The sequence below is a fragment of the Meleagris gallopavo genome, chromosome 6 (assembly GCF_905368555.1).
Source record: "Meleagris gallopavo chromosome 6, MGAL_WU_HG_1.1, whole genome shotgun sequence".
Lineage (NCBI taxonomy): Eukaryota > Metazoa > Chordata > Aves > Galliformes > Phasianidae > Meleagris > Meleagris gallopavo.
Window position 1 is genome coordinate 20,456,101 of NC_139409.1, and position 21,131 is coordinate 20,477,231.

The window sequence follows — 21,131 nt, forward strand, 5'->3', positions numbered from 1 at the left end:
ATGTCCCCCAAGGACAGAGGCGTGGTACACCTGTCTTGAGCAACGGCTACCTGCTGCACATTGCTCACCTCTACATATGGGTAGCAGCAGCACTTCGGGTGGTACCAAAGGGCAGTCCTGCAGGTGACTTAAGGTACAAAGCTCATTAATCATAGCCAAGTAGGACTGGGAGGCCTTGTGTTGCTTGCTGAGTCATAAGCGTGGTGCAGCACTCGTTCCCAGGAGCGAGAGCTGCTCTTACTCCCACTCTTAGCCTTGCTGCCTGTTCACATTCACACTGCTCTTCTGCAGAGCTGCTCATCGCACCGCTACCCCAAAGGCTTCTCTGCACTTTCCCTGGCTGACCACTCACCCACGGCAGTGGAACCCCTGAGGACTGGCCTGAGCTCCTTACAGATCCCACAGGCCCACTGGAACCTCAAGTGTAGCCCATGGGGGATCTCAGGAGAGGACCACACATGGCCCCCTGAGGCACACAGCCGGGACCCCACACGCAGGACGCACGCAGCCCACGCCAAGCAGAAGCTGGTTCCTCCTTTCCCTCCCTTCCCCGAGCCCAGCAGCGCCCCCGAGCCGCGAGGCTCCGCGAAGCCGCTTCCCCTGCAGCCCCGCAGGGCCCCCAGCCCCGGCCGCCTGCGCACGGCCGCCCCGCCCCGCCCCGCCCCGCCCGGTTTCCGGGCACGCTTGGAAGTGGGGCAGAGGTAAGGGCGGTAGTCAGGGTGCGATCGGCCGCAGACGGCGGCGGCGGCGGCTCGGGGAGGTGAGCGGTGCTCGAGAAGGAGCAGTGCGGGGCCGGGCAGCGCCGCGGCTGGGCTGGTTCCGTGCTTCCCCAGGCCAAGGCCCCGAGCCGACGTGTAAACATCGCCGTGGTGCGGTGTCAGCGGCCTCGGGCCTCGCCTGGGCCCATCTCGCTCGGGGGCTCGGGGGCTCGGTCGGGTAACGGCTCCTCAGCGGCTGCTCGGCAGCGCGGGTGGGTAGGCGGCCGGGCTGGAGGTGTAGGAGGGGTTTGGGCCCCCGCGGGCCCTCCAGGTGTAGCAGGGTGGGTCAGGCAAGCTGCTTGTATTTTAAGAAGGAAAAGGCGTAGTTCTGAGTTTATTAATTAGAATTAACCAAGAAAGAAGCGGTTGGGAGCCATTTGGCCAGCGTTCCCCTGTTGTGTATGTGCTTCTGAGGCTGCTGGCCAATAGAATCCTCAAGTTTGGGTGTTGTCCATAGAGATTCCTATGACGTATCTCTTTCACTGTGTAAATGGAATAAAGAAAGGAAAATAAAAAAGGAATAGTGAGGCAGCGCATCATTTATCTGCAACATCATTAATAGACCTAATATCGTGCTGCAGGTCTACAACATGGAAAAGCAAGTGCTCGAGTCCTCTGAAGAGCGAACATTTCAGTACCAAGATTCCCTGCCTCCGCTGCCCGTACCTCCTCTGGATGAATCTTTAAGTAAATACCTTGACTCAGGTAATGACTTAACAGTGGAGTGGTGTGTGCACCTGCAACCAGGCTGATATTTGCCAAGTAGCGTTCATATGCAGCTTGTGCCAGCTGCCATGACTCTGGAGGTTGAGGAGGGGGATGGAATGTCATCACGTTTGGGGCACAACGTCACTTTCAAATTGGGAAACTAAGTGCCCAGAGCATCTTGTGTAAAAGCTCCCACCTTAACCGCTGTGCCCTTTTTCTTCAGCAAGAGGGGATTTGGGTGTATAAGATGGTTACCTTCTATTGTTTTTTATTTTTGTGTTTTTTTTCCCTCCAGAGGGCTTTTTTTTTTTTCCTACAACTATGTCTAATAAAAAATATTTTGCCCTCTACAAGTTTTGTTTTGTGTAATGACTACTTGGCTCGTTCATGACTGTGTTTGCACAGAATCTTTGTGTAAAGAAAAAAAAAGTGATTTCAAACTTTTTTTTTTTTGTAATTGTGTTTTTCTCATTAATACTATTAATTACAGAGCAGTAGGAAAAAGCATCAACAGGCATTTTTTGATAGTTTAACTTAAGGAGATTTCTGCTTTGACAAGCCTAGAGAAAATAGCATCAGAGAAGTTTTGAAAACATCAGTGGAAACGTATCTAGCTTTGTTTATAAAACTAAGCTGACTTGTCAGAACTTTTGATATACTGGGGAGGGTGAAGGTAGCCATTATCTTCAGATTTCTTTTCTGTGCTCCTTTAACCATTTTCAGAACTCAGAGACATTGAGCTTTTCTCTTGAATGTCTGCCATGTCTTGCCATCCTACCTGTAATAGAGGAATGGTAGCAGTAAAACCTGAAGTTTTGTCCCTAGCAGAGTCCTTTGTTACATCATAGTCTCTTTTTCCCAAAACACAAATCCCTAAATTCAGAGTTCTCTTCTATCCTGGGCATAGTAGAAACTACCCCATCAGTGGAATAATTGATAGGTTTTCTTTGTTGTTCCTTAAATCATAAGTTATTGATGCAGAATGATGAAGTGGTGTTTTTCAAGGGGTAGAAGTTGATGTCACAACAAAATGCTTTTGTTCTGTTGCAGTGTAGGTTAACTTAAACTGTGTTGTAATAGTACTGAATGAATACCCTTCAGAGCTTAACTTTGTAAATCTGTCTGGCTTTCCAAGTTAATAAATAACTCTCTCCTGGAATGATGATACTTGACTGAATTTTTTTGCTCTTCTTTTCTGCTTGTCATCAGTTTTTTCATAAATAGCTTATCACCTTTTTCCTCAATTGAATTTTTTTTTCCATGCTGAAGTTGTTTTCTACTTTCTGGTCCTTGTACATAAGCCATCCCGTCATTTTGATTGCTGTCGTTGATCATCTTTAGTCTGTCTTCAAGTTGAAGGAAAGCTATTTCAGTGCTCTTTCAGTGCTGTCTCCCATTACATCCTCATAGGTAAGCTCAGGAAGTGTAGGGTGATGAATGGACAGTGAGGTGGATTGAGAACTGGCTGACTGACAGAGCTCAGAGGGCTGAGATCAGTAGCGCAGAGTCCAGTGTAAGGCCTGTAGCTAGTGGTGTTCCCCAGGGGTTGGTGCTGGTTCCAGTCATGTTCAATATCTTCATCTGTGATCTCAATGAAGGAATAGAGTGCACTCGCAGCAAGCTTGTTGATGATACAAAGCTGGGAGGAGTGGCTGACATGCCAGAAGAGTGTGCTGCCATTCAGCAGGACCTGGACAGGCTGGAGAGTTGGGTGGAGAGAAACCTCGCTGATTTCAACAAAGGGAGTGTAGGCTTCTTCAGAAGGATTTGAACGTCCAGATGACCCTTTACAGTGTTCTGAATCATTCCTTGAGAATGCTTGTCCTCTCTTGGTTGGAGGAGAACCCTGGGCACTCAGCATGAGTCAGTGTGCCTGGTGGTAAAGCGCTTATCTGTTTAAAGCCAGTCAACTGGAAAATCTGGATCTCAGATGGTACCCTGTTCAAAGCTTTACAGTAGCTGCCTGCTCTGGATTCAGAATGTTTAACTTTGTTTTGAAGAAAGAAGTTGGATGTAACCACATTATTTAGCCTTATTTAGCCTTTCAGTTCAGGTGAAGTTTAGACTCAAACTTCAACTCAGTTCAAGAGTATGAAAACCCTAAGCCTTGGCCTTCTAGAAAGGTTCCTTAACTACCCAACTGAAGCCGTCTTTCATGGGATACTTATTGTTCATGAATAGAGCTGATCTCTATGAAGAAGTGAAGACAAGATATATGGGTCCAGAGAAAGTGATAAGACAAATATTTCACTGAAGTCTAGTGAGTGAGGGCCTGAGTTTTGCCCCTTCCCTCTATTGCCTTTCCTTTCTACATCTGATTGAGTTGTTTTTATATGGAAAGGGTTCACATGATCATTGAATTGTTTAAGTCTGAATGGTTAATCTAGATCAAGTTCAAAGGTCGTTCAATTAAGTTTGCTCCGGTATTGCTTAGCTGTGTTTTGAATCCCTGCAATGCTGGAGATTCTACTATCTCCTTGTGCAGTCAGTTTGATCTCCCTTAATTAGTGGGGAAGGAGGGTGAATAAAAACAAACAAACCCCACCATCAACAAATAAACCTTCATATTTTTCTTGTCAGAGACTTCTTGTACTACAGCTTGAGTCCATTTTTCTCTTGTCCTAATCCTGTGCACATGGGGGGAGTCATGCTTTACTTTTGCTATGTGTTACCATTTGCATTCTCTTTGTAAGCTGAACAGACTTGGTTCTCAGCCTCATCTGATCAGCATGTCCACTCACTCCTCTAGACACTTTGGTTACACTTTTAAATAAATAGCACCTGTGCTGTCCATGTTTTGTTTCATTTTGTTTTTTTTCCCATGAAATCTGTAAAATACCAATAAGACTTGCACTGTACTGTTCAGGACATAAGGGAGCTAGGATGTAGCTGAAATGGGTCTTTGCTTTTCTCCTTAAGATAGGTAATTCAAAATACTGGAATTCTTTCTAAGATCACCATAAAAATCATGTTGAAAGGAAGACCTAGCCTTGGTGGAGGAGGATCAGCAGAGGGTGTGCTTAAAGAAATTGGATATGAGTGACTTCAAAGGATTGAATGGGGTGGATGTGCTTGTGATTGCTGAGGAGCTGGGCTTTGTCACTGAGATACCACTTTTGATTTGAAAGATCATTTTAATGGGAGAGTGTACTTGAGGACTGGGAAAAAAGCAAGTGCCGCCACTGCTCAAGAAGGAAGGTCTGGGGAACTACAGATCAGTCACCCTCACCTTGATCCCTGGGATGATGATGTAGCAAATAATCCTGAAAACGACCTCCAAACAAGGAGGACAAGAAAGTGACTGGGTCAGCATGGATTAATGAAGAGGAAATCATGTTTACTAACCTTTTGATAACCTTTTATGATGAGATGACTGTTGTGCAATTTGCTATGCTACTTGAATATAGGAATCCCACATAGAGCTTTCTTAGCACAAGAAGCTAAATTTTCCAAAGCCTAAGGGTGCATGCGGGCAGTTGAACTTCTACCAACTTAGGAGCAGGAGCAAACTGAAATATAAGAAAGACTCCATTGTGCGGATTCAGCAGCCCTGAAGATGAGAGAAAACAGCATGCCTGGAGACAGTGATGGGAGCCAACCCAGAGCAGAAAGACTTCAAGCCCTAGTATGGCTACTGGTCTGGACCCCCAGATGGGGGGTTGGTGGATATACAGTATAAAGACATAATTGCCTAGAGATTTCTGTATTTGTGGCCTATCCTCAGAGGTGCCCAGCTTGGATTGTTGCTGTAACTTAAATTCTGCAGAAGAGATAAATATATGGCTTGTGTCTCATTTACATTGCAGAAACCTAGTGCTGAACAATGTACGTTGTTTATAGATGAATTGGTAATATATGGCCTAGATAATGAAAGTCGGGTGGACTGAAAACACTCTCAGCTCCTGGGCTCAAAGGTTTATGATCAGCAGCACACATTCCAGATATAGGCGAGCCCTGTATCCTTAGAAGCATTAAAAGCCAGATGGGATGGGACTTTGGGCTACCAGATCTAGTATAAGGTGTCCCCATTCCTGGCATGGGATTTGGGCTAGATTGTCTTTAGAGATCCCTTCCAATCCAAGCCATTCTATGTTGGAACAGAATGCTGTGTTCATTTCTGAGCTCACGAGGACAAATGGGACATGCGCATGAAGGAGCAAGGGAAGTGTATGGCCATGAAGGTGATTAAGGGTTTGGTTTATTTGAGATATTGTTCAGCCTGGAGAAGGTGCCTGGAAGGACTCTGCAAAGTGTAAAAATACCTGCTGGGGGTGGGTAAAGAAGACAGAGCCAGACTCATTGCAGTGGTGTTAAGTGAGAAAGCAAGAGGCGATGGGCACAAACTGAAATTCAAGGCATTCCATTTATATGTAAGAAAACTTACTGTACTATGAGGATGGTTGAGCACTGGAGTAGGTTGCTACTGGGGAGGTTGCACATCTGTGAAGGTTTTCAAAGCCCATTAAAGCCCTGAGCAGCCTGCTGTAGCTGACCCTGCTGAGTTGGGTGTTGGACTAGATGGTCTCCTGAGCTCCCTTCCAACTTCAGCTTCACAGTTCTGTGCAGGAGAAAAAAGTGGTTGCAATCAACAGTCATTATTCAGTGGGATGTTGCAAGAAGACCTTGCCTTGCTGACATTGCTTTGTTTCTTCCCAAAAGAATAGAAAATATGTTATACGCAAGATTATCTGTAAGAAAACACTGAGATACACCCATGTACTACCCGGCAGTGTTTGCTGCTGACCATACATAGCATTACTTTCATCAAAAAGCCTCCTAAAACCCTTTTTATCATGACATATTCTGCAAATGTTTACAGCCTGTATTGTGTATGATCTGAGAAAAATCCAAAGTATTTTAACACATAAAAATTGGGTAGCACTAACTGCCCTTATCATTGAAGTAGGGGTAACGTAGGAGAATTGATGAGTAAAGTGCTTGTAGTCTGTGAATGGGTTTGAATATAAGAGCAAGTAGCTTATGGATGGTACAGTAAGGTAACAGACGTATAGCTGTATGGCTCAGTGTATTAATTTATAAGCAAAGTTCCCATAAAATTATTCATTGAATTCAGCTGGTGGAAGTGCAGGGCTGCATAATGTTTTCACCTAGAGTTCAAAATATATTGGATGTAGTTATCTGGTAAATATTTCATCTACCAATCCCTGAATTTATTTAAAAGTATGCACGTATGTCTTTATTAGAACACACTGTGATTTATTTATAGCTTTTAAAAGATGTCGTGTCCACTCCCTCCCTCCAAAAAATATATGTTTTAGACAAGTAAATCTTGAGTGTTTTCATCTACTCCCCTGCCTGTGAACATCTCAATCCTGGAATAAATCTCAGCATGTGGTTGTTTTTAAATACATCTCCTTTTTGCAGTGAAGCCATTTCTAAATCAAGAAGAATATCAAAGAACTGAGGATATTGTTAAAAAATTTGAAAATGGGATTGGCAAAGAGCTGCATCAGAAATTACTGGAAAGAGCTAAAACCAGGAGGAATTGGGTACGTATGTAGATACGTAAATATCATAATTCAGCTTATTCCTTAGTTTTGTGTGTGTTACTCTGTCTGCTTTGCTAGGGTGGAAGATATCAGTATCTTTCTGGAGAACAAGTGGTTAGTTGGTGGTTAGCATATAATTTTGATAGATGCTTAGCTATGATTTTTTTTTATCTTACGGTCTTCCTTATGTCTGCCACTTGTCCTAAGAATATGAACGTGCTTATCTATGTGTGATTTTTTTCAAAACTGGGGGGATAAGAGTTCCTTTACTAAAATGGTAAGCTACTTACCTTCTACTGTCCTGCCTCTTATTATGTAGGAGCTACTGCTCAAAATATTAAAAAATAAACAAAAATTGCACGTATCATGCAGTGATTATTAGAAAATTAATGTCTGAAAATTATTCTGACGCTGAACATTTTTCATTTCCAGCTGGAGGACTGGTGGCTGAATGTGGCTTATCTTGATCTTCGCATATCAACACAAATAAACTGTAACATGGGAGGCCCTGGTCCCTATATTGAACACTGCTGGCCACCCAAAGAAGGCACTCAGATAGAGAGAGCGTGTGTAAATATATGGCACACCCTGAAGTACTGGGAGCTATTACGAGCGTAAGATTTTTAATAAGAAATAATTGTTTCTAAATATTAATGATCTATGTGTACTTCAGTAGTGGAAATATGCTTATTGGCATAAGTTCTTCGTAATGAGATATGGGCTTGTCTTACCTTGATTTACTTGGATAATTATCACCCCTTGTGCTTAATTTTGGTATATTTCTTTTAGAGAGAAAGTGCCTATAGAGAGATCTGGAAATGCTGTTCTGGACATGAGCCAATTTCGAATGCTCTTTAACACTTGCAAGGTTCCTGGAATTACCAGAGACTCACTCTGCAACTATTTTAAGACTGGTAAGTAAATGCAGATTGTGGTTTAATACAAGCAAATGATTTCGTATAGTGAGGCTAACGGAGTGGTCATTTTAACCATCAAAGTTGTCTTCGAAAACTTAATCAGATACTGGATGTTGTGTCCTTGCATAAGGAAGCAATCTGATCCACTGATTACTTTTTTGTGTGTGTGTGCAATGTTTAGTCCTCTCTAAAAAAATTAAAAGAAGACTGCCTTAATTTGTATGCTACCCAGCTGATGCCTATTAGAAGTGTGATTGCATTATGAAAGGGAAGAAGAAAAATTCTGTATGTTACAAACGTGAGCATATTAGATGCATTATTTGGACAGAACATCAGCATCGTTTGTAATTATCTTTTTCCCTCGGTTGCTTTTCTAGAGTGTGTTCCTGTACATTCTATTGGGGCAGTTCTTATGTATTTTTCTATCACTTAGTGGCTTTTTCTTTTTGCTTAGTCAGTTCTTATTTTGCACTGGTAATTCTTGAAGCCATTCTCTTAAATTTTTAACAGTTTTTTTGGATGCATGGTCAAGAGATGCAGTAAGTGTAATGTTCTTATTTGTCCTTTGATATGTATTGTAGTATTGGCAACCAGCAAATTGAAGTCATAACACCCCTCTGCCACTTACTCTGATGCCTCTAGAGGTGTTCAGGCATGCTGCTCTAGTTAATCTAGAGATATGTTAATGGGAGATATGAATTCCTACAAGATTTAGGAATTCGAGAGGATAAAGAGGCTCTGCAGGCCTTGCTCCACAGAAAATGTGTAAGGAAGTCTCTATGCCACAGAAGTGTAGCAAAAATGCAAAGCAGAAGAAATTTTGTGGGCTTTTCTTGGGGCTAAATTGAAGAGTCAAATACTAAAAGTAGAAGAAACATTTGAGCAGTGGAAATTCAATGTTATGATCACACTTAATGAACAAAGGTGGGATTTTGTAGCTACACAAGTAATTCACATCCCTTTTTTCCGCTAAGATATTACAAGAGCTTTATTAAAGAGTCATGCTTATGTTATTTTTCATGTTTAGGCAGCAGGTGAAATCCGTTTCTGGGTAGATTGTCTGCCTCCAGGGGAAATGCTTAGTCCAATTAGTTACCTTTGTTCTGTGTGATTCATGGAGTAGTATGAGTACCTCTAGGAAGGGATTTGGGTTTTCCAAATATGCAGATATACAAGAGAAGCAGAAGAAATTGCTATCTGCAGAGACCTGTTTCTCTCCATTGGCTACAGAGAGAACTGACACAGTCTATAAACACTTGAAGTAAGATTTAGGACACCTAAGGTTTGACAGGTAATGTCAGGTTGCAATTAAAGACCACACTAAAATGATCCCAGGTGACTTTGATCAGTGGAGCCTGGAGAGTTGCTTGGTTTACCCTGCAGCAGTCACCTTAATGAGAACAGAGAGCTCATAGATTTCCGTGTGTTGAGTAGATGTCCCTCAAGTGCAGTGTTAGGTTAGACAATTCTAAGTATCTTAACTTCCAAACTGAATTCTACGCCTTGCTTCAGGTAACTGCACTTAGGAGTATGCTAGCAAAAATACCCCCAGATTGACGTAATCCCTCTGATTTTTGTTACATTAGATTTTACGTTTGTGATTTGTGAAAGTGAGTTTATTTGAAATGGTAAATTCTGTGTTCTACAATGTCCTTGATCAGATGCGTATTGAGTTATATTACATTCTTTATAGCGTAGAGCCATGAAGATCGATGTATAAAAGCCTTATGATGAAGATTAAGGCTTTGGGGGGGCGTGTGTTGAGTTATGTATTTGTGGATAAAGTAGTGTATGTTTCTTCTTTGTCTCATGGCAGAGTGTAGTGGCTCAGTTTCAGAAAAATGCGTTATGTTTCCTGCCTACCTTTCACACTGCCTGTTTTTTAAACAAAACAAAACTTCATGCAAGAAAAGAATGCTTATATCAACTTTCAGTAACAAACACTTGTTTCGGCAGAGGATGTTTCTGCTTACAAAACGCATGAGTTACTTAGATTTACTGCTAAGTAATGACAGTGACTTGAACTAGTTAATAATGGTGCTAATAATAGTTATGTGCTTGTGGAGATTTGAGTCCTCTTAAAACTTCAGAATTATAGTAAGATTATGCAATCAGTCTTGAATATGTAATGCATTCCTCTTTTTAACTCTATGGAGTCTTCCTCATTTTGAAAAAAAAATGGATCTGTAGGACTTGCTGAATACTTTTCCTTTGTCTGTTGCTCACTTTCTCCCTAGTATTGGATTTTCATGTTCTACTTTGCTTTGTTTCAGTGACTGAAGGTGAATGCCCATCTCACTTAGTAGTCCTGTGTCGAGGCCGAGTGTTTGCATTTGATGCTATACATGAAGGCAACATGCTGACTGCTCCAGAGATTTCCAGGTTTTCAGACTACCTTGCTTCGAATACTCTGTTCTATTTGAGCACGTACTAAAGATAGTCTCTGTTTCTTTCCCTCTCACCCTGAAGAAGTAGGAGTGAGAGGGACTGCAGCTGAAGAGTAAGATTCTGGTAGATTCTGATTTAGCAGGTGGCATCTTCTTGCCATGAATCATGGTGATATGCTTCTGTAGTACACCAATATAATATCATGCGAAAGGGCTTAATGAAGGTGTTTCAGTAGGAAAGATCATGTACATGTGAAGCTTCTTGAACAAGGAATTACCAGTCCTGTAACACCATTTGTTTAAGGACCAGTCCTCATTGGTCATGCTACCAGTATCCTTTTGACTACACTGCAATCCTAACAGAGTGGAGGGACTGGACTTCCTGTTGCTGAGTTCAGCAGCATCAAAAATCTTAGTATACATTGGCTTTTCTTACTACAGAGCAGCACAGCTATACTTTGCTTGCATTTCTTGTCTTCTTACCAGAGGAGGAGTGGCTGTGGCTCTTTTCATAGCCTAAACTGCTGCTGAGAAACAGAGTGAAAGAATCTTGCTCATTAAATAATAAATTTTAATAGTGACATTTAATAGGAAAGAGTGCCAGAACAAAGGATGAGCCAGATAAGTGTTTTCAATCTTAAACATCTGTAACTTGCTTACTTTCTTTACCTGGAACAGTATGGGGGGGGGAGGAGGGGAAGAAACAGATTTACAAACTATAACTTAGATCCCTGTTGGCAAATGCATGTGATGATTCCTACTGAAAAAACTTCATTTAGCCCTTTTGCAGTATGTTCCAAGGATGTACTACTGAAGTACAAGATCATCATGATTCTGATGATGGGTTAATGGCTGGGCTGCATGGTCTTAGTTTTTCAAATGGACAGTGCAAGGAAAAGGTAGGCATTCTTGTGTATCTTGAAAGGAAAGACTCAGTTACACACTAACTACTGCTCTGCTATAAGCTTCTGAGTTTCTATTGAGTGGAAGTTTTGCCATTGTATCCAGTTAGTTTTATAAAGGCTGCAAAACTGCAGTATTGCTGATTTTGGCTGCTCAGTAAAGTTTCATCTACGCTGTTGAAGTCTTAAATTCAATTTAAGTACAATCATTGCACTTTAAGGTTGTGATTGTTTACATGTAGGTCTGTTCTGAGCTGGTAGCTGCAATTGAAGTTAATTTCAGCAACTGAAAACAAAGCAGACTTCCAGTTGCCCTTAGCATCTGACTTGTATTCCTTACATTTCACATTAGCTTGTGAATGTGGAAACAAAAAACAAAAAAAAGAGAGAAAGTGTGATTTTGATGTAGCCTTTGTATGTTCTTTGTTAACTTTAGTTTTTGAAATCTTGTTAAAGGCAACTTACATACATCCAGAAAAGATGCCATAGTGAACCAGATGGACCAGGACTGTCAGCCTTAACAAGCAATGAAAGGACAAAATGGGCAGAGGTTGGAATACTTCAACAGTTTTTTCCTCATAAAATATTGTGACCTCTGGAAAGATGTCATTTCACTTAGCCCTGTCACTTCTTGCTTTCTAGATACGTGACTATTTAATTAGTCTGGACCCAAAGAACCTAGCTCATCTTGAAAAAATTCAGCAAAGTTTGTTTGTGGTCAGCCTGGATGATTCTAGTCCCCATGCAACTCCTGAGGACTACACAGAGGTAGCTAAGGATTTTTGATAATTCTTATCTGTTCTTCATATATTCTGTTCTGTGTGTATATATATAGTCTGCATCTGCTCTTTCTGTGATAAAAATTAGCTCCTTCATAACAGAAAATGAAGCAGGTAAATGTTCAGGTCACGTTTCATGTTGATCCATAGAAACAAATAGTTTCAATTGTTTGGACTTTGGAAGAGAGAACAGCTAAAATACACCTTTGTGATCTTTTAGCTCTCAGTGCTTCAAGGTCCTTAGAAATACAGTCAGCAACTTGTTCAGACTCTTGATTTAAGGTTTATAATCATGTTTCTTCTTCAGCTGGATGAAAATGTTTTCTCTCAGGCAGGCCTCACCATGTTAGTGTAGATTTGGTTCAGCTGACAGAAGTTGGCAATGTGTTTGGGGTTTCTGAAAACCCACAGTGTGTAATTTTTGCTTTAGATAATGAGGCTGGGCCTAGCAGGTGATCCAACTGTGCGCTGGGGAGATAAGTCCTACAATAGCATATTCTTCTCCAATGGAACCTCCAGTGCATTCTGCGATGTAAGTATGAAACGTTTACACTTATAAACTTTTCAAGTATTTAATAAACTCTCTCTTTCAGAGTGTTAAATACTTAACGTGTTCCCTTTTGGTGTAGTCTGGCACCTTGTCTGGCAGGTTTCCAAAGCCAGTCTGTTCTTCCAGTGTTGGATATTACATCATCATACTTGCATTAAGGTCTTGAGTTCTGAAATCTTAATCTTATTTCTGAAACTATTTAATAAGGGAGTTTCTGAGTAAATAATAATAATAATAATTGCAGACAAAGGCTTAAAATGAGCCCTTTCTGTTGAACTGAACGATTTTTATACTGAAGTGGACAGGAAAGTCTACATCGTGCTTAAAATCTGCTTCTCCACAGCAGTGCTATAGTGCATGGCTAGCTGCAGAGCAGTCAAAGCAGCAAGAGAACTGGCATTAGTTGTTGCAGAAGTGTTGCAGAAGAACTAGAAAAACAAGTCCAATGCTATGCAGTAACACTGTTAGTCTCAGGGGGAATAAGTAGGCCAGGGATTAAAAAGAAAGAATTAGATCCTCTTGCAGTCATGCAAATAATGCACTATCTTGCCCTGTATGATTACAGCATTCTCCTTTTGATGCAATGGCTTTAATCACCATGTTGGCTTCTGCTGAACAAAAGATTATTGAAAATGAGGGAAAATGGAAGGTATGTGTTGTTTAAGCTTCTGGATGTATTGGTTAATGGGTTTGTGTTGTTTTTCTTTCTTTTTTTTTTCTTTTCTTTTTTAATGGATAACAGTTTTCTCTTTTCTCTCTTTGCTTGTCTACTCCCAGGGATCAGATAAAGTGAGGGACATTCCATGGCCAGAGGAACTTATATTCACACTAGATCAAAAAATTATAAATGAAATTGAACGTACTAAAGAAACATATTATGAAAAGGTGAGATTTCTTACTGTTTCTCCTGATTGTCACTGAATTTTTCACTGCATTTGTACATTCTTTACTGAGAGTCTTCATGCCAGAAAACAAGTGAATATGTTTTTTGGTTGGTGAATTGTGATTTGACCATGGTTAAATTTGTACCATTGTTTTCTTACATTGAATGTGTTGTATCTGGAGTGAACCAAGCTCTGATGTTTGAAGTTACTTGACTTCTTTGTTGTTTTTTTTTTCCCTCCTGTGATTTGCCAGGTATCTGACCTGCAACTAGCGTGCTATGCTTTCACATCCTTCGGTAAAGCCTTGATTAAGAAGAGGAAGCTTCATCCAGATACATTTGTGCAGCTTGCCCTTCAGCTGGCTTATTACAAGTGTCATGGCCGGTAAGAAAAGCTCATTACCCAGATTAGGAATGAAAAAATAGATTATTGAATAAAGGCATAGACCTGGAGACATAACACAGTGGCCTTGCAGTGCCTCTTTGTAACTTGCTGTAGTGATAAAACAATGAAGAAGTAAAATTTTGTATACTTTTTTGCCACTGATACTTGAGGGGCTTTTGCTCTTGACTTCCAAATACTTATCTTTGTGCCCCATGGGGATCATGTGTGTACATAACATGGAACGGAGGGCAGACAACAATCCATGAACACATAGATTTGGGCTGCACAAAGTTAATAATAGGTTGAATACCAAAGTTGTAGTGGGTCAGGACTCTGTAATGCTAAGTAGTTGCTCAGGTGGAGAAGAAATCTTTACCTGTAGCAAATGATTAGAAATGATCCATCTTCCAAATTTGTGAAAAGCCCCTTGTCTCACTTCCTTTCAGCACAGTTAGATGTGAAAGTCAGGGCAAAATAATAAAGAAAGTGGCTTTCCAGAAGTTTGGCTCAGTATTTTTGTAATATTTTCATTTGTATTTTTGGGAAGAGACAGCATTCTTCCTGATATTGGAGTTCCCAAAGTCCTCTTTGCTGACTCTTTCAGATGGTGCCTCATATGAGTCACTACTGGCAAGTACTGTTTGCTTCAGAAGGGAGAGTTTCTTCACAGTCATATGATGCTTAATCACTGGAGGTGCCAGTATCTCAGGATGCTAAATCTCGTTTGCTAGACATTGGAGTAAATGATTTGACTTAGAAAAAAGCCCTCTTCAGTTTGTTTTAAGCACATTGCTATGTTGCAGTTAAATTGTGTATTAAATATTAGAGTGGGATAGGACTGAGGACACTCCAGAGAAAAGCTAGCTGGGTATCAGTATGCAGCAGATTCAGCCTTGTCCATATAAACATAAGAGCATTGGGAAACACTGCTTATTTCAAGTATCACTTAATCTTTGAGGGTTTGCATGGTGTAGATGATTCCTTCGATGGCAGTATGTGGCTGAAGACTGAATCTTGCACAGATTTAGCTTAATTGTATTAGAGCTGGTACATCTGTAGTTAGCAGAAAATAGCCACAATGACCCAAATTTCTCAAGGTGGAATTACAGCACTGGCACTTCTTCAGTCATCTGTCTCATACAAAATCTTGCAGAGCTCCTCTGGCTCCTTTGTTGTTCCTTTTCAGACACATAATTAAAATAAATAAATAAATTAGGGCCTTACTGATGCTTGTAACTGAGCTGGATGGATAGGATACTTCAAAGAACATGGGGTTGGTCGGTTTGTTTTTCCCTGGAGAAAGCAAGTAGTTAAGTTAATGAGATTCTCTTCCTTAATTTTTCTTCTTAGCCCGGGCTGCTGTTACGAAACTGCAATGACCAGGCGTTTCTATCACGGCCGCACAGAGACCATCAGACCTTGTACCATGGAAGCAGTAGACTGGTGCAAATCCATGTTGGATCATTCTGCCACTGTAAATACGGAAACCCTACTTTAATTGCAGTGTGTTTAGAAAGCCTGGCATTTTAATTGCTAACTGTTTACTACTGTCCCATTAATGAGAGCTGGCTTGTTTCCAGTGAGACAAACCTGAAATACTGAGGTTGCTTGAGGTCTGGCTGTGGTCATTGTGACAGAGGTGAGCTGTCACATGTGGGCTTGTTCTGATTTTTTTTTTTTTTCTGTTCTGTTTTACAGTTCGATTTCAAGTCTGTCTTGAGTGATATTGTTACAGCTGGAAAGATTAACGCGGTGGAAGGGCGATACAGGAATGTAATAGCAAAGGGACCAGTGTGAATAGGATAGTATTTCACAGGAAAAGTAAAGGTGCTCACCCATTTCCGAAGATCTAGGCTTGCAGAAAGGACTCCATAAGGGAGGAGTCTCCAGCCAGAGATCCTTCCCAAGTGGCAGTCAGCCCTTAAATGGGGTCTAGGAGAGGTGTGGCCAGGCTCCACCCCTTCTGGTCATGCAGTTGAATTGCCTTCACCTGTGCTCCTAGGGCTGACCTGGTCCTTTGCCAGATGATCTGTCGGTGGTTCAAGCCATGTCTCAACAGTTCCCATACAGATACTCACTCTGATTTTCACACCTCAGAAAAGAACTAGCTAGGAACTACTATATTCTGTTGTGGAGTGGTTCTGTTGTTTCAATATTGAAGTGAAATGAGGAAATGTTAATCTAATTGTTGAGTTTGAGAGCAAGATTAAAATCTGCTTGTTGTCCTGAGGGCAACAGGGATGTATTCCAGAGTTTGCCTGAGAGCAGCTCTGCCAAGGACCTTTTCCCAGCAACTGACCTGCAGTCCCTGGCTGGCAAAGGATTTCATGCTGCTGTTGCCAAGTGAAAGCTGTACAAAAGCTTTCTGTTGTCTTCACTACGTTTCTTAGAGTTCTTAGAAATGAAACAAGGATATTTTGAAACGAAGAGCTACATATTTTGAAGGAAATTCAGAGGTTCTATATTGTTCTATTATTTTATACTGAGAAACATGCAAGAATATAACAGAAATAATGTATGTGTGACCAAAAATTTGTCTTAGGTTTTTCAGGCTGGATATTAGGAAAAATTTCTCAGGAAGAGTGGTGGAACAGGCTTCCCTGGGGAGGTGGCATTGAAGAAATGCATAGATGTTGCACAGAGGGACATTGTTCAGTGGGCGTGGTGATGATGGGTTGCTGGTTAGATTTGATCTTAGAGGTCTTTCCCTACCTTAATTATTCTGTGATGATTCTGTTTCCTAGTGCTGTTGTGTTTTTTTTGTGCGTGTAATGAACTGTTGCGGTTCTTGATATGCTCTTCAACGGTATTGCAATGAAGAGGATCAGAAGTCTAGTTTTAAACTGCACACCCCCCCCCGAATTTAGGTACTTTGGATGAAAACCCATTTATAGCATGTTTTCTACTATTTGCAGTGAGCTCAGTAGCTAAGCTTTTGTCCAAATTGAGTGACTGCTGGCTGTGGTTCACATTCAGTGCTGCTGCCACTCATGAGGACAAAGGAGTTGTTCAAGTACTAGCAATCAAAGTACAAGCCAAGTTCTTGGGTGTCTAGAGGTGTTTCCCTAGGCCTCTTTTACCAAAACATACATCTGTATTCTGTTCTCTCTCTTTTTAATGTGTAAGTTTCAATTTAATATATTCATATAAATTGCACAATGATGGGCAGAATTACTGTTGTGGAAGTGAAGTTTTGATCAATAGAGAATAGTGGGGGATGCACTTGGCATCTGTGTGTGTTTCAATTAAAGAGGTAAGATATGCTTCACATTGGGTTTTTTTGTTTATTTTCCCATGCAAAATGACAGGCAAACCTGCTAACAGCTGATGTGTTTTCTAAGTAAGTGGTACTTTAGAATTTTGGGTTTCATTTTTGTAGTTCACGATGTCTGCTTTGCATTGTTTCAGCTTGTATGGGGAAGAGCGTGCGGTTTAGAATATTGTTCAGTATAAAAGTGACCCAGGTTGCAGAACAGAGATGCAGGGAACAAATGAGTAAGTTGTCATGAGAAAGGAATTTGGATGTGGGAGAAAAGAGTTAGAGAAATTTAAGAAAATGGATGAGTCAGAAGGTTCTTCTGTACCTTTCAATTCCTCTGTTTTCTTCTATTGCTAAAAATTGTGAAAGAAAGAACTTGTTGATCTGTGTCTGCTGATGTGTTACTCATCTGGAATGTTTTCTTCTCTTGTTTCTTAACCTGTTTCCCCTTACTTTGTACAGAATTATGAACGCCTACAGCTGATGCATGCAGCATTTGCAAAGCACAATAGAATGAGGAAAGACTGTGAGAATGGAAGAGGTACTCATGGATCAGAAATTATTTGTTTCCTTGTGGTTAAAAAGGGAATGTGCTAATGTGTTTTCTGTCTTGTTTTCAACTGCAGTAAAAACTACCCATCAGCACTTCATATTTAAACAATTTTGGAGAGAAACTAAAGGCTAGTCCTTGCATCCTCCTTCAGCCCTTAAGACCCGTTCACTTTAAATATTAATTTACTTTTTTTTCTGCCAGTGAGCCAATTTCATGTGAAACTCCTCCTCCTTGCAGAAATAGCTTTCTTGGGTTTTGTTTTCTGCAGGATACGTGCTCAGTTTGTACCACTTAGCTCATTGCATTTGGGCTCAGTGGTGCAAGCTTAAAGTGATGATGGCATCTTTAGACCATGCTTTTGGGAAGTGTTTTTGTATGCTGCAGTATGAATCTTTTTTTTTTTCAACTGGACTTTGTCATTTTATCTGTCCTTCAGCTGCTTTTCAAGCTTCCAGAACTGAAACAGCAAAAAAACAAGAAATGCTGCTGTTAATGATGCAGAACTTGCATTTGTTTTGACAGGATTTGACCGTCATCTCCTGGGTCTCCTTCTCATAGCACAGGAGCAGGGACTGCCAGTGCCAGAACTCTTTGTGGACCCTGCCTTCACAGCCAGGTAACTGGTGGCCTTGTACTGTGAAGAAATTGTGTCCCTTGGTACCGAGGGCTCACTTTGTTACATCGGCCTTAAGTGTGATGATCTCTTGATCTGCATGACAAAATTACTTTTGTTTTGTGATGTTTTACAGTGGAGGAGGTGGGAACTTTGTTCTTTCAACTAGCCTGACTGGCTACACCAGGTTTAGTGGATGTGCACTCCCTATGGTACATCATGGCTACGGCTTTTTTTATGCAATCAGAGATGACAGGTAAGGATGTTGTTTCATTTTCGATGTGGTTCTGACTGTATCGTGATGGGAAGAGCAGCAAACAATTAGGATTAGGGAAGGAAAAGATGAATGTGGCTGAACATTTTGAAAAGTGAGATAAAGGAGAATAGAGGCATTAACATTCTGAAAAACACAAGTGGGAGGAAGGACAGATGGTGGAGGTGAAATGACAAGATGCTGATACAGAGTAGAAAGCAAAGAGGGGGGAAGTTGAGAAGAGGAACAAGAGGAGGTACCTTTAAAAATAAGTGTTGTTCTTAGACATCATCAACTGCAAAGGTGTTTGTTTAAAAAAAAAAAAAAAAAGAAAAAAAAAGTAGCTATTGCCTGGGATAGACCAGCTGGAGTACAGGAGAGCATGGAGTAAGGAGGAGAAGCTAACGCATTTGGCTTCACTTCTCTTAAAAGGGTTGGGAAAAATGCAACTTTGACTTACTCACCTTTTGGACAAAAATTACTACTTGTTCAGCAAATGAAGTAAATGGAGTGCATTGAGATGACCTGCTTTTTTATGATCTAGTTTATTTTGGGTGGCTTGTGTCTAAAGCTAACTGCAGATTTCATTGCAGATTGGGTTCCGTTTGAGCGTACAAACCAATATACTTTCACTGTTGCTCTGTTAAAATAAATAGATAAAGGTTGAGATGTAATGGGTAAATAGAAAGAGAAAAGTACTTTAACCTTAAACTAGTTGCAGAGAAGAAATAATTGAAGCATTTTCAAATATAAGCAAAGTGATGTCACTGTGTGTGTAGAAATCAAAATACTCTGTTTCAGGATCTGTAAACATTGTCATTACTGAAGGCCCCAGGGCCCTGTATTTTCTGGATGTTGAGATAACTTGTTTATTTGCCAGTTTTTGATTTAGAGCTTGTTGATAATTTGATATTTCAGAGCAGTTTGTGTAATGTGTCCAAGACTGTGACAACTAGGAGTGATAACTAACTCCATTGTTTTCTGTATTGACAGGATTGTTGTTTTGTGTTCTTCCTGGAAGTCGTGCCCAGAGACCAGTGCAGAAGTGCTGTGCAGAACTTTATTCCAGTGTTTCCAGGACGTGCTTCAGTTAACAGTTACAGCTCAGCTATAAAATTGATGATGATAAGAGCCTTTGCAAGTTCACAAGTTATTTGTAGTACTTATAAGTGAAACGCGGTGTAAGAGAACTGTTATATTCAAGCTAAGACTTCTAATAATTTGCATGAAGTCTTCCTCTTTTGGTGGGATCTACACTAAGTAATGTGGCCATTTGCAACAACAATGCAAGCAGTAGAACTATGCAATATGATATGCCTCAACAATGCAAACACTTTTGAGAAACACGGTGTTGGAAATGGAGAACTTTTGGGAGATTTGTATTTATGATCTTAGTAGTAACATGTAGTCTAATGGTACTGTTTTTGCCAGTGGAGCACTTAACTGTGTACTTTGGAATAACCACATGATTGTCTTAAGAGATTGTGCTGCCTGGTTCGAGTGGTTTATGAAGTAGCCTGATGGGGGCAGCCCTTCTATATGCTATTTTCTAAATTCTTTCATTTTTGCTACCTGGGTTGCATAAAATAAATGCATCTCTGATGTTCCCATTGCATTTATAATATACGAGCATTACAATGTGAAGTATTTTGAATCTCAGTAATACAGAAAGTAGCATATTAATTCAAAATGCATTGGAGTTTACATCATCTAGTGAGCTGTGAATTTCTCTGCTGCTTTACACTAGTAATACACAGCAACAGAAAGCACTGAATACAGTTTGAGATGCTCGGGATTTTAAGATTTGATTCCTCTGTTTGAGCAGCTTTTAATCTTACTTCTCTTAAAAAATAAAATTATTCAAAAAAATCAGTGTTGTACTGTTGGGGAACTGACGCTGAACTTGAAACTGAGATTCTAAAGTACCTCTTGCTTTCTTCTCAATTTGAGGGATTGAGATGAGGGAATTGAGAGATTAAGAATGATTATGTTTTTTACAGCAACAGCTGCATCCTCAGCTAGCACTGATTCCCCTCTCCTTGCCCCTCAGAGGCTTTGGTTGGTACAGGGAGAAAGATATTTTATACAGCGTGAAATCTGATGAAGGGTGGCAAGTTTGTACAAGGAATAGGTTGGTGCCTTCTGTCTGTGAGTGCTGGTGCGTTCCTGTGTGACCAAGAGCTACTCCTTTTCTTTGTGAAATCTGCTTTTCTCAAATTCTTTTGGCTGCCTATTGGCATGTGTCTCTCTGCCATAGTTCTCACTCTGGAAGGCAGAGAGAGTGGAAAGCTGTAACATGTAGTTTCCATGATCTTGTAGAGACAGCTCCTGAATCCTGAACAGTAGTAACTGGTTTTCATCCCTTCATTCACTAGCATCCTACTTAAGAGCCTCCTGCCATGAACCTGGACACTGCATCTATGTTTCCCTTTGCTCTAGAGGGCATCTGTGCTCTGTACATACCTCTGTCCTCAGCCCTCCTCCCTATTTTTATAGATAGCAGAGCTGAGAGGCAGCAGTGCTCTGCTCAGAGCCCTGTGAGACAGAATGGGCTGTCTGCACCATGAGAGCTGTACTTGGCAGCCTGGCAAGTCAGCTGGGCTTTTCATAATCACAGTGTACCTTTAATTGGAGCAGCTGTAAGTTTTTGCACTGATAGAAGAACAGTCGAAGA

The 21,131-nt window shown here is 40.9% G+C and overlaps 1 protein-coding gene across 2 annotated transcripts; it reads left to right on the forward strand.

The window, feature by feature from the left end:
• Window positions 1-588: 588 nt before the first annotated feature.
• CROT (carnitine O-octanoyltransferase) lies at window positions 589-20,060 on the forward strand. 2 transcript variants are annotated; one of them, XM_085227362.1, is made up of 17 exons: window positions 589-701; window positions 1,340-1,463; window positions 6,852-6,976; window positions 7,409-7,590; window positions 7,766-7,890; window positions 10,167-10,275; window positions 11,639-11,732; window positions 11,825-11,950; window positions 12,392-12,493; window positions 13,077-13,160; window positions 13,289-13,396; window positions 13,649-13,779; window positions 15,130-15,253; window positions 17,501-17,579; window positions 18,114-18,207; window positions 18,341-18,460; window positions 19,451-20,060. In XM_085227362.1, the coding sequence occupies exons 2-17, from the start codon at window positions 1,349-1,351 to the stop codon at window positions 19,569-19,571; spliced, it is 1,839 nt and encodes a 612-aa protein (XP_085083488.1). In that variant the 5' UTR covers window positions 589-701; window positions 1,340-1,348; the 3' UTR covers window positions 19,572-20,060. The 2 variants fall into 2 exon arrangements, with proteins under 2 accessions (XP_085083488.1, XP_085083487.1); XM_085227361.1 differs by having other exon boundaries at window positions 612-760.
• The last annotated feature ends 1,071 nt before the right edge of the window (window positions 20,061-21,131 follow it).

Excerpts from the sequence above, each read along its gene's own strand:
- CROT (XM_085227362.1), top strand. The coding sequence starts at position 1,349 with ATGGAAAAGCAAGTGCTCGAGTCCTCTGAAGAGCGAACATTTCAGTAC. Across the intron at positions 1,464-6,851 it reads AAGTAAATACCTTGACTCAG|TGAAGCCATTTCTAAATCAA; the intron begins GTAATGACTTAA and ends TCCTTTTTGCAG. Across the intron at positions 7,891-10,166 it reads CTGCAACTATTTTAAGACTG|TGACTGAAGGTGAATGCCCA; the intron begins GTAAGTAAATGC and ends GCTTTGTTTCAG.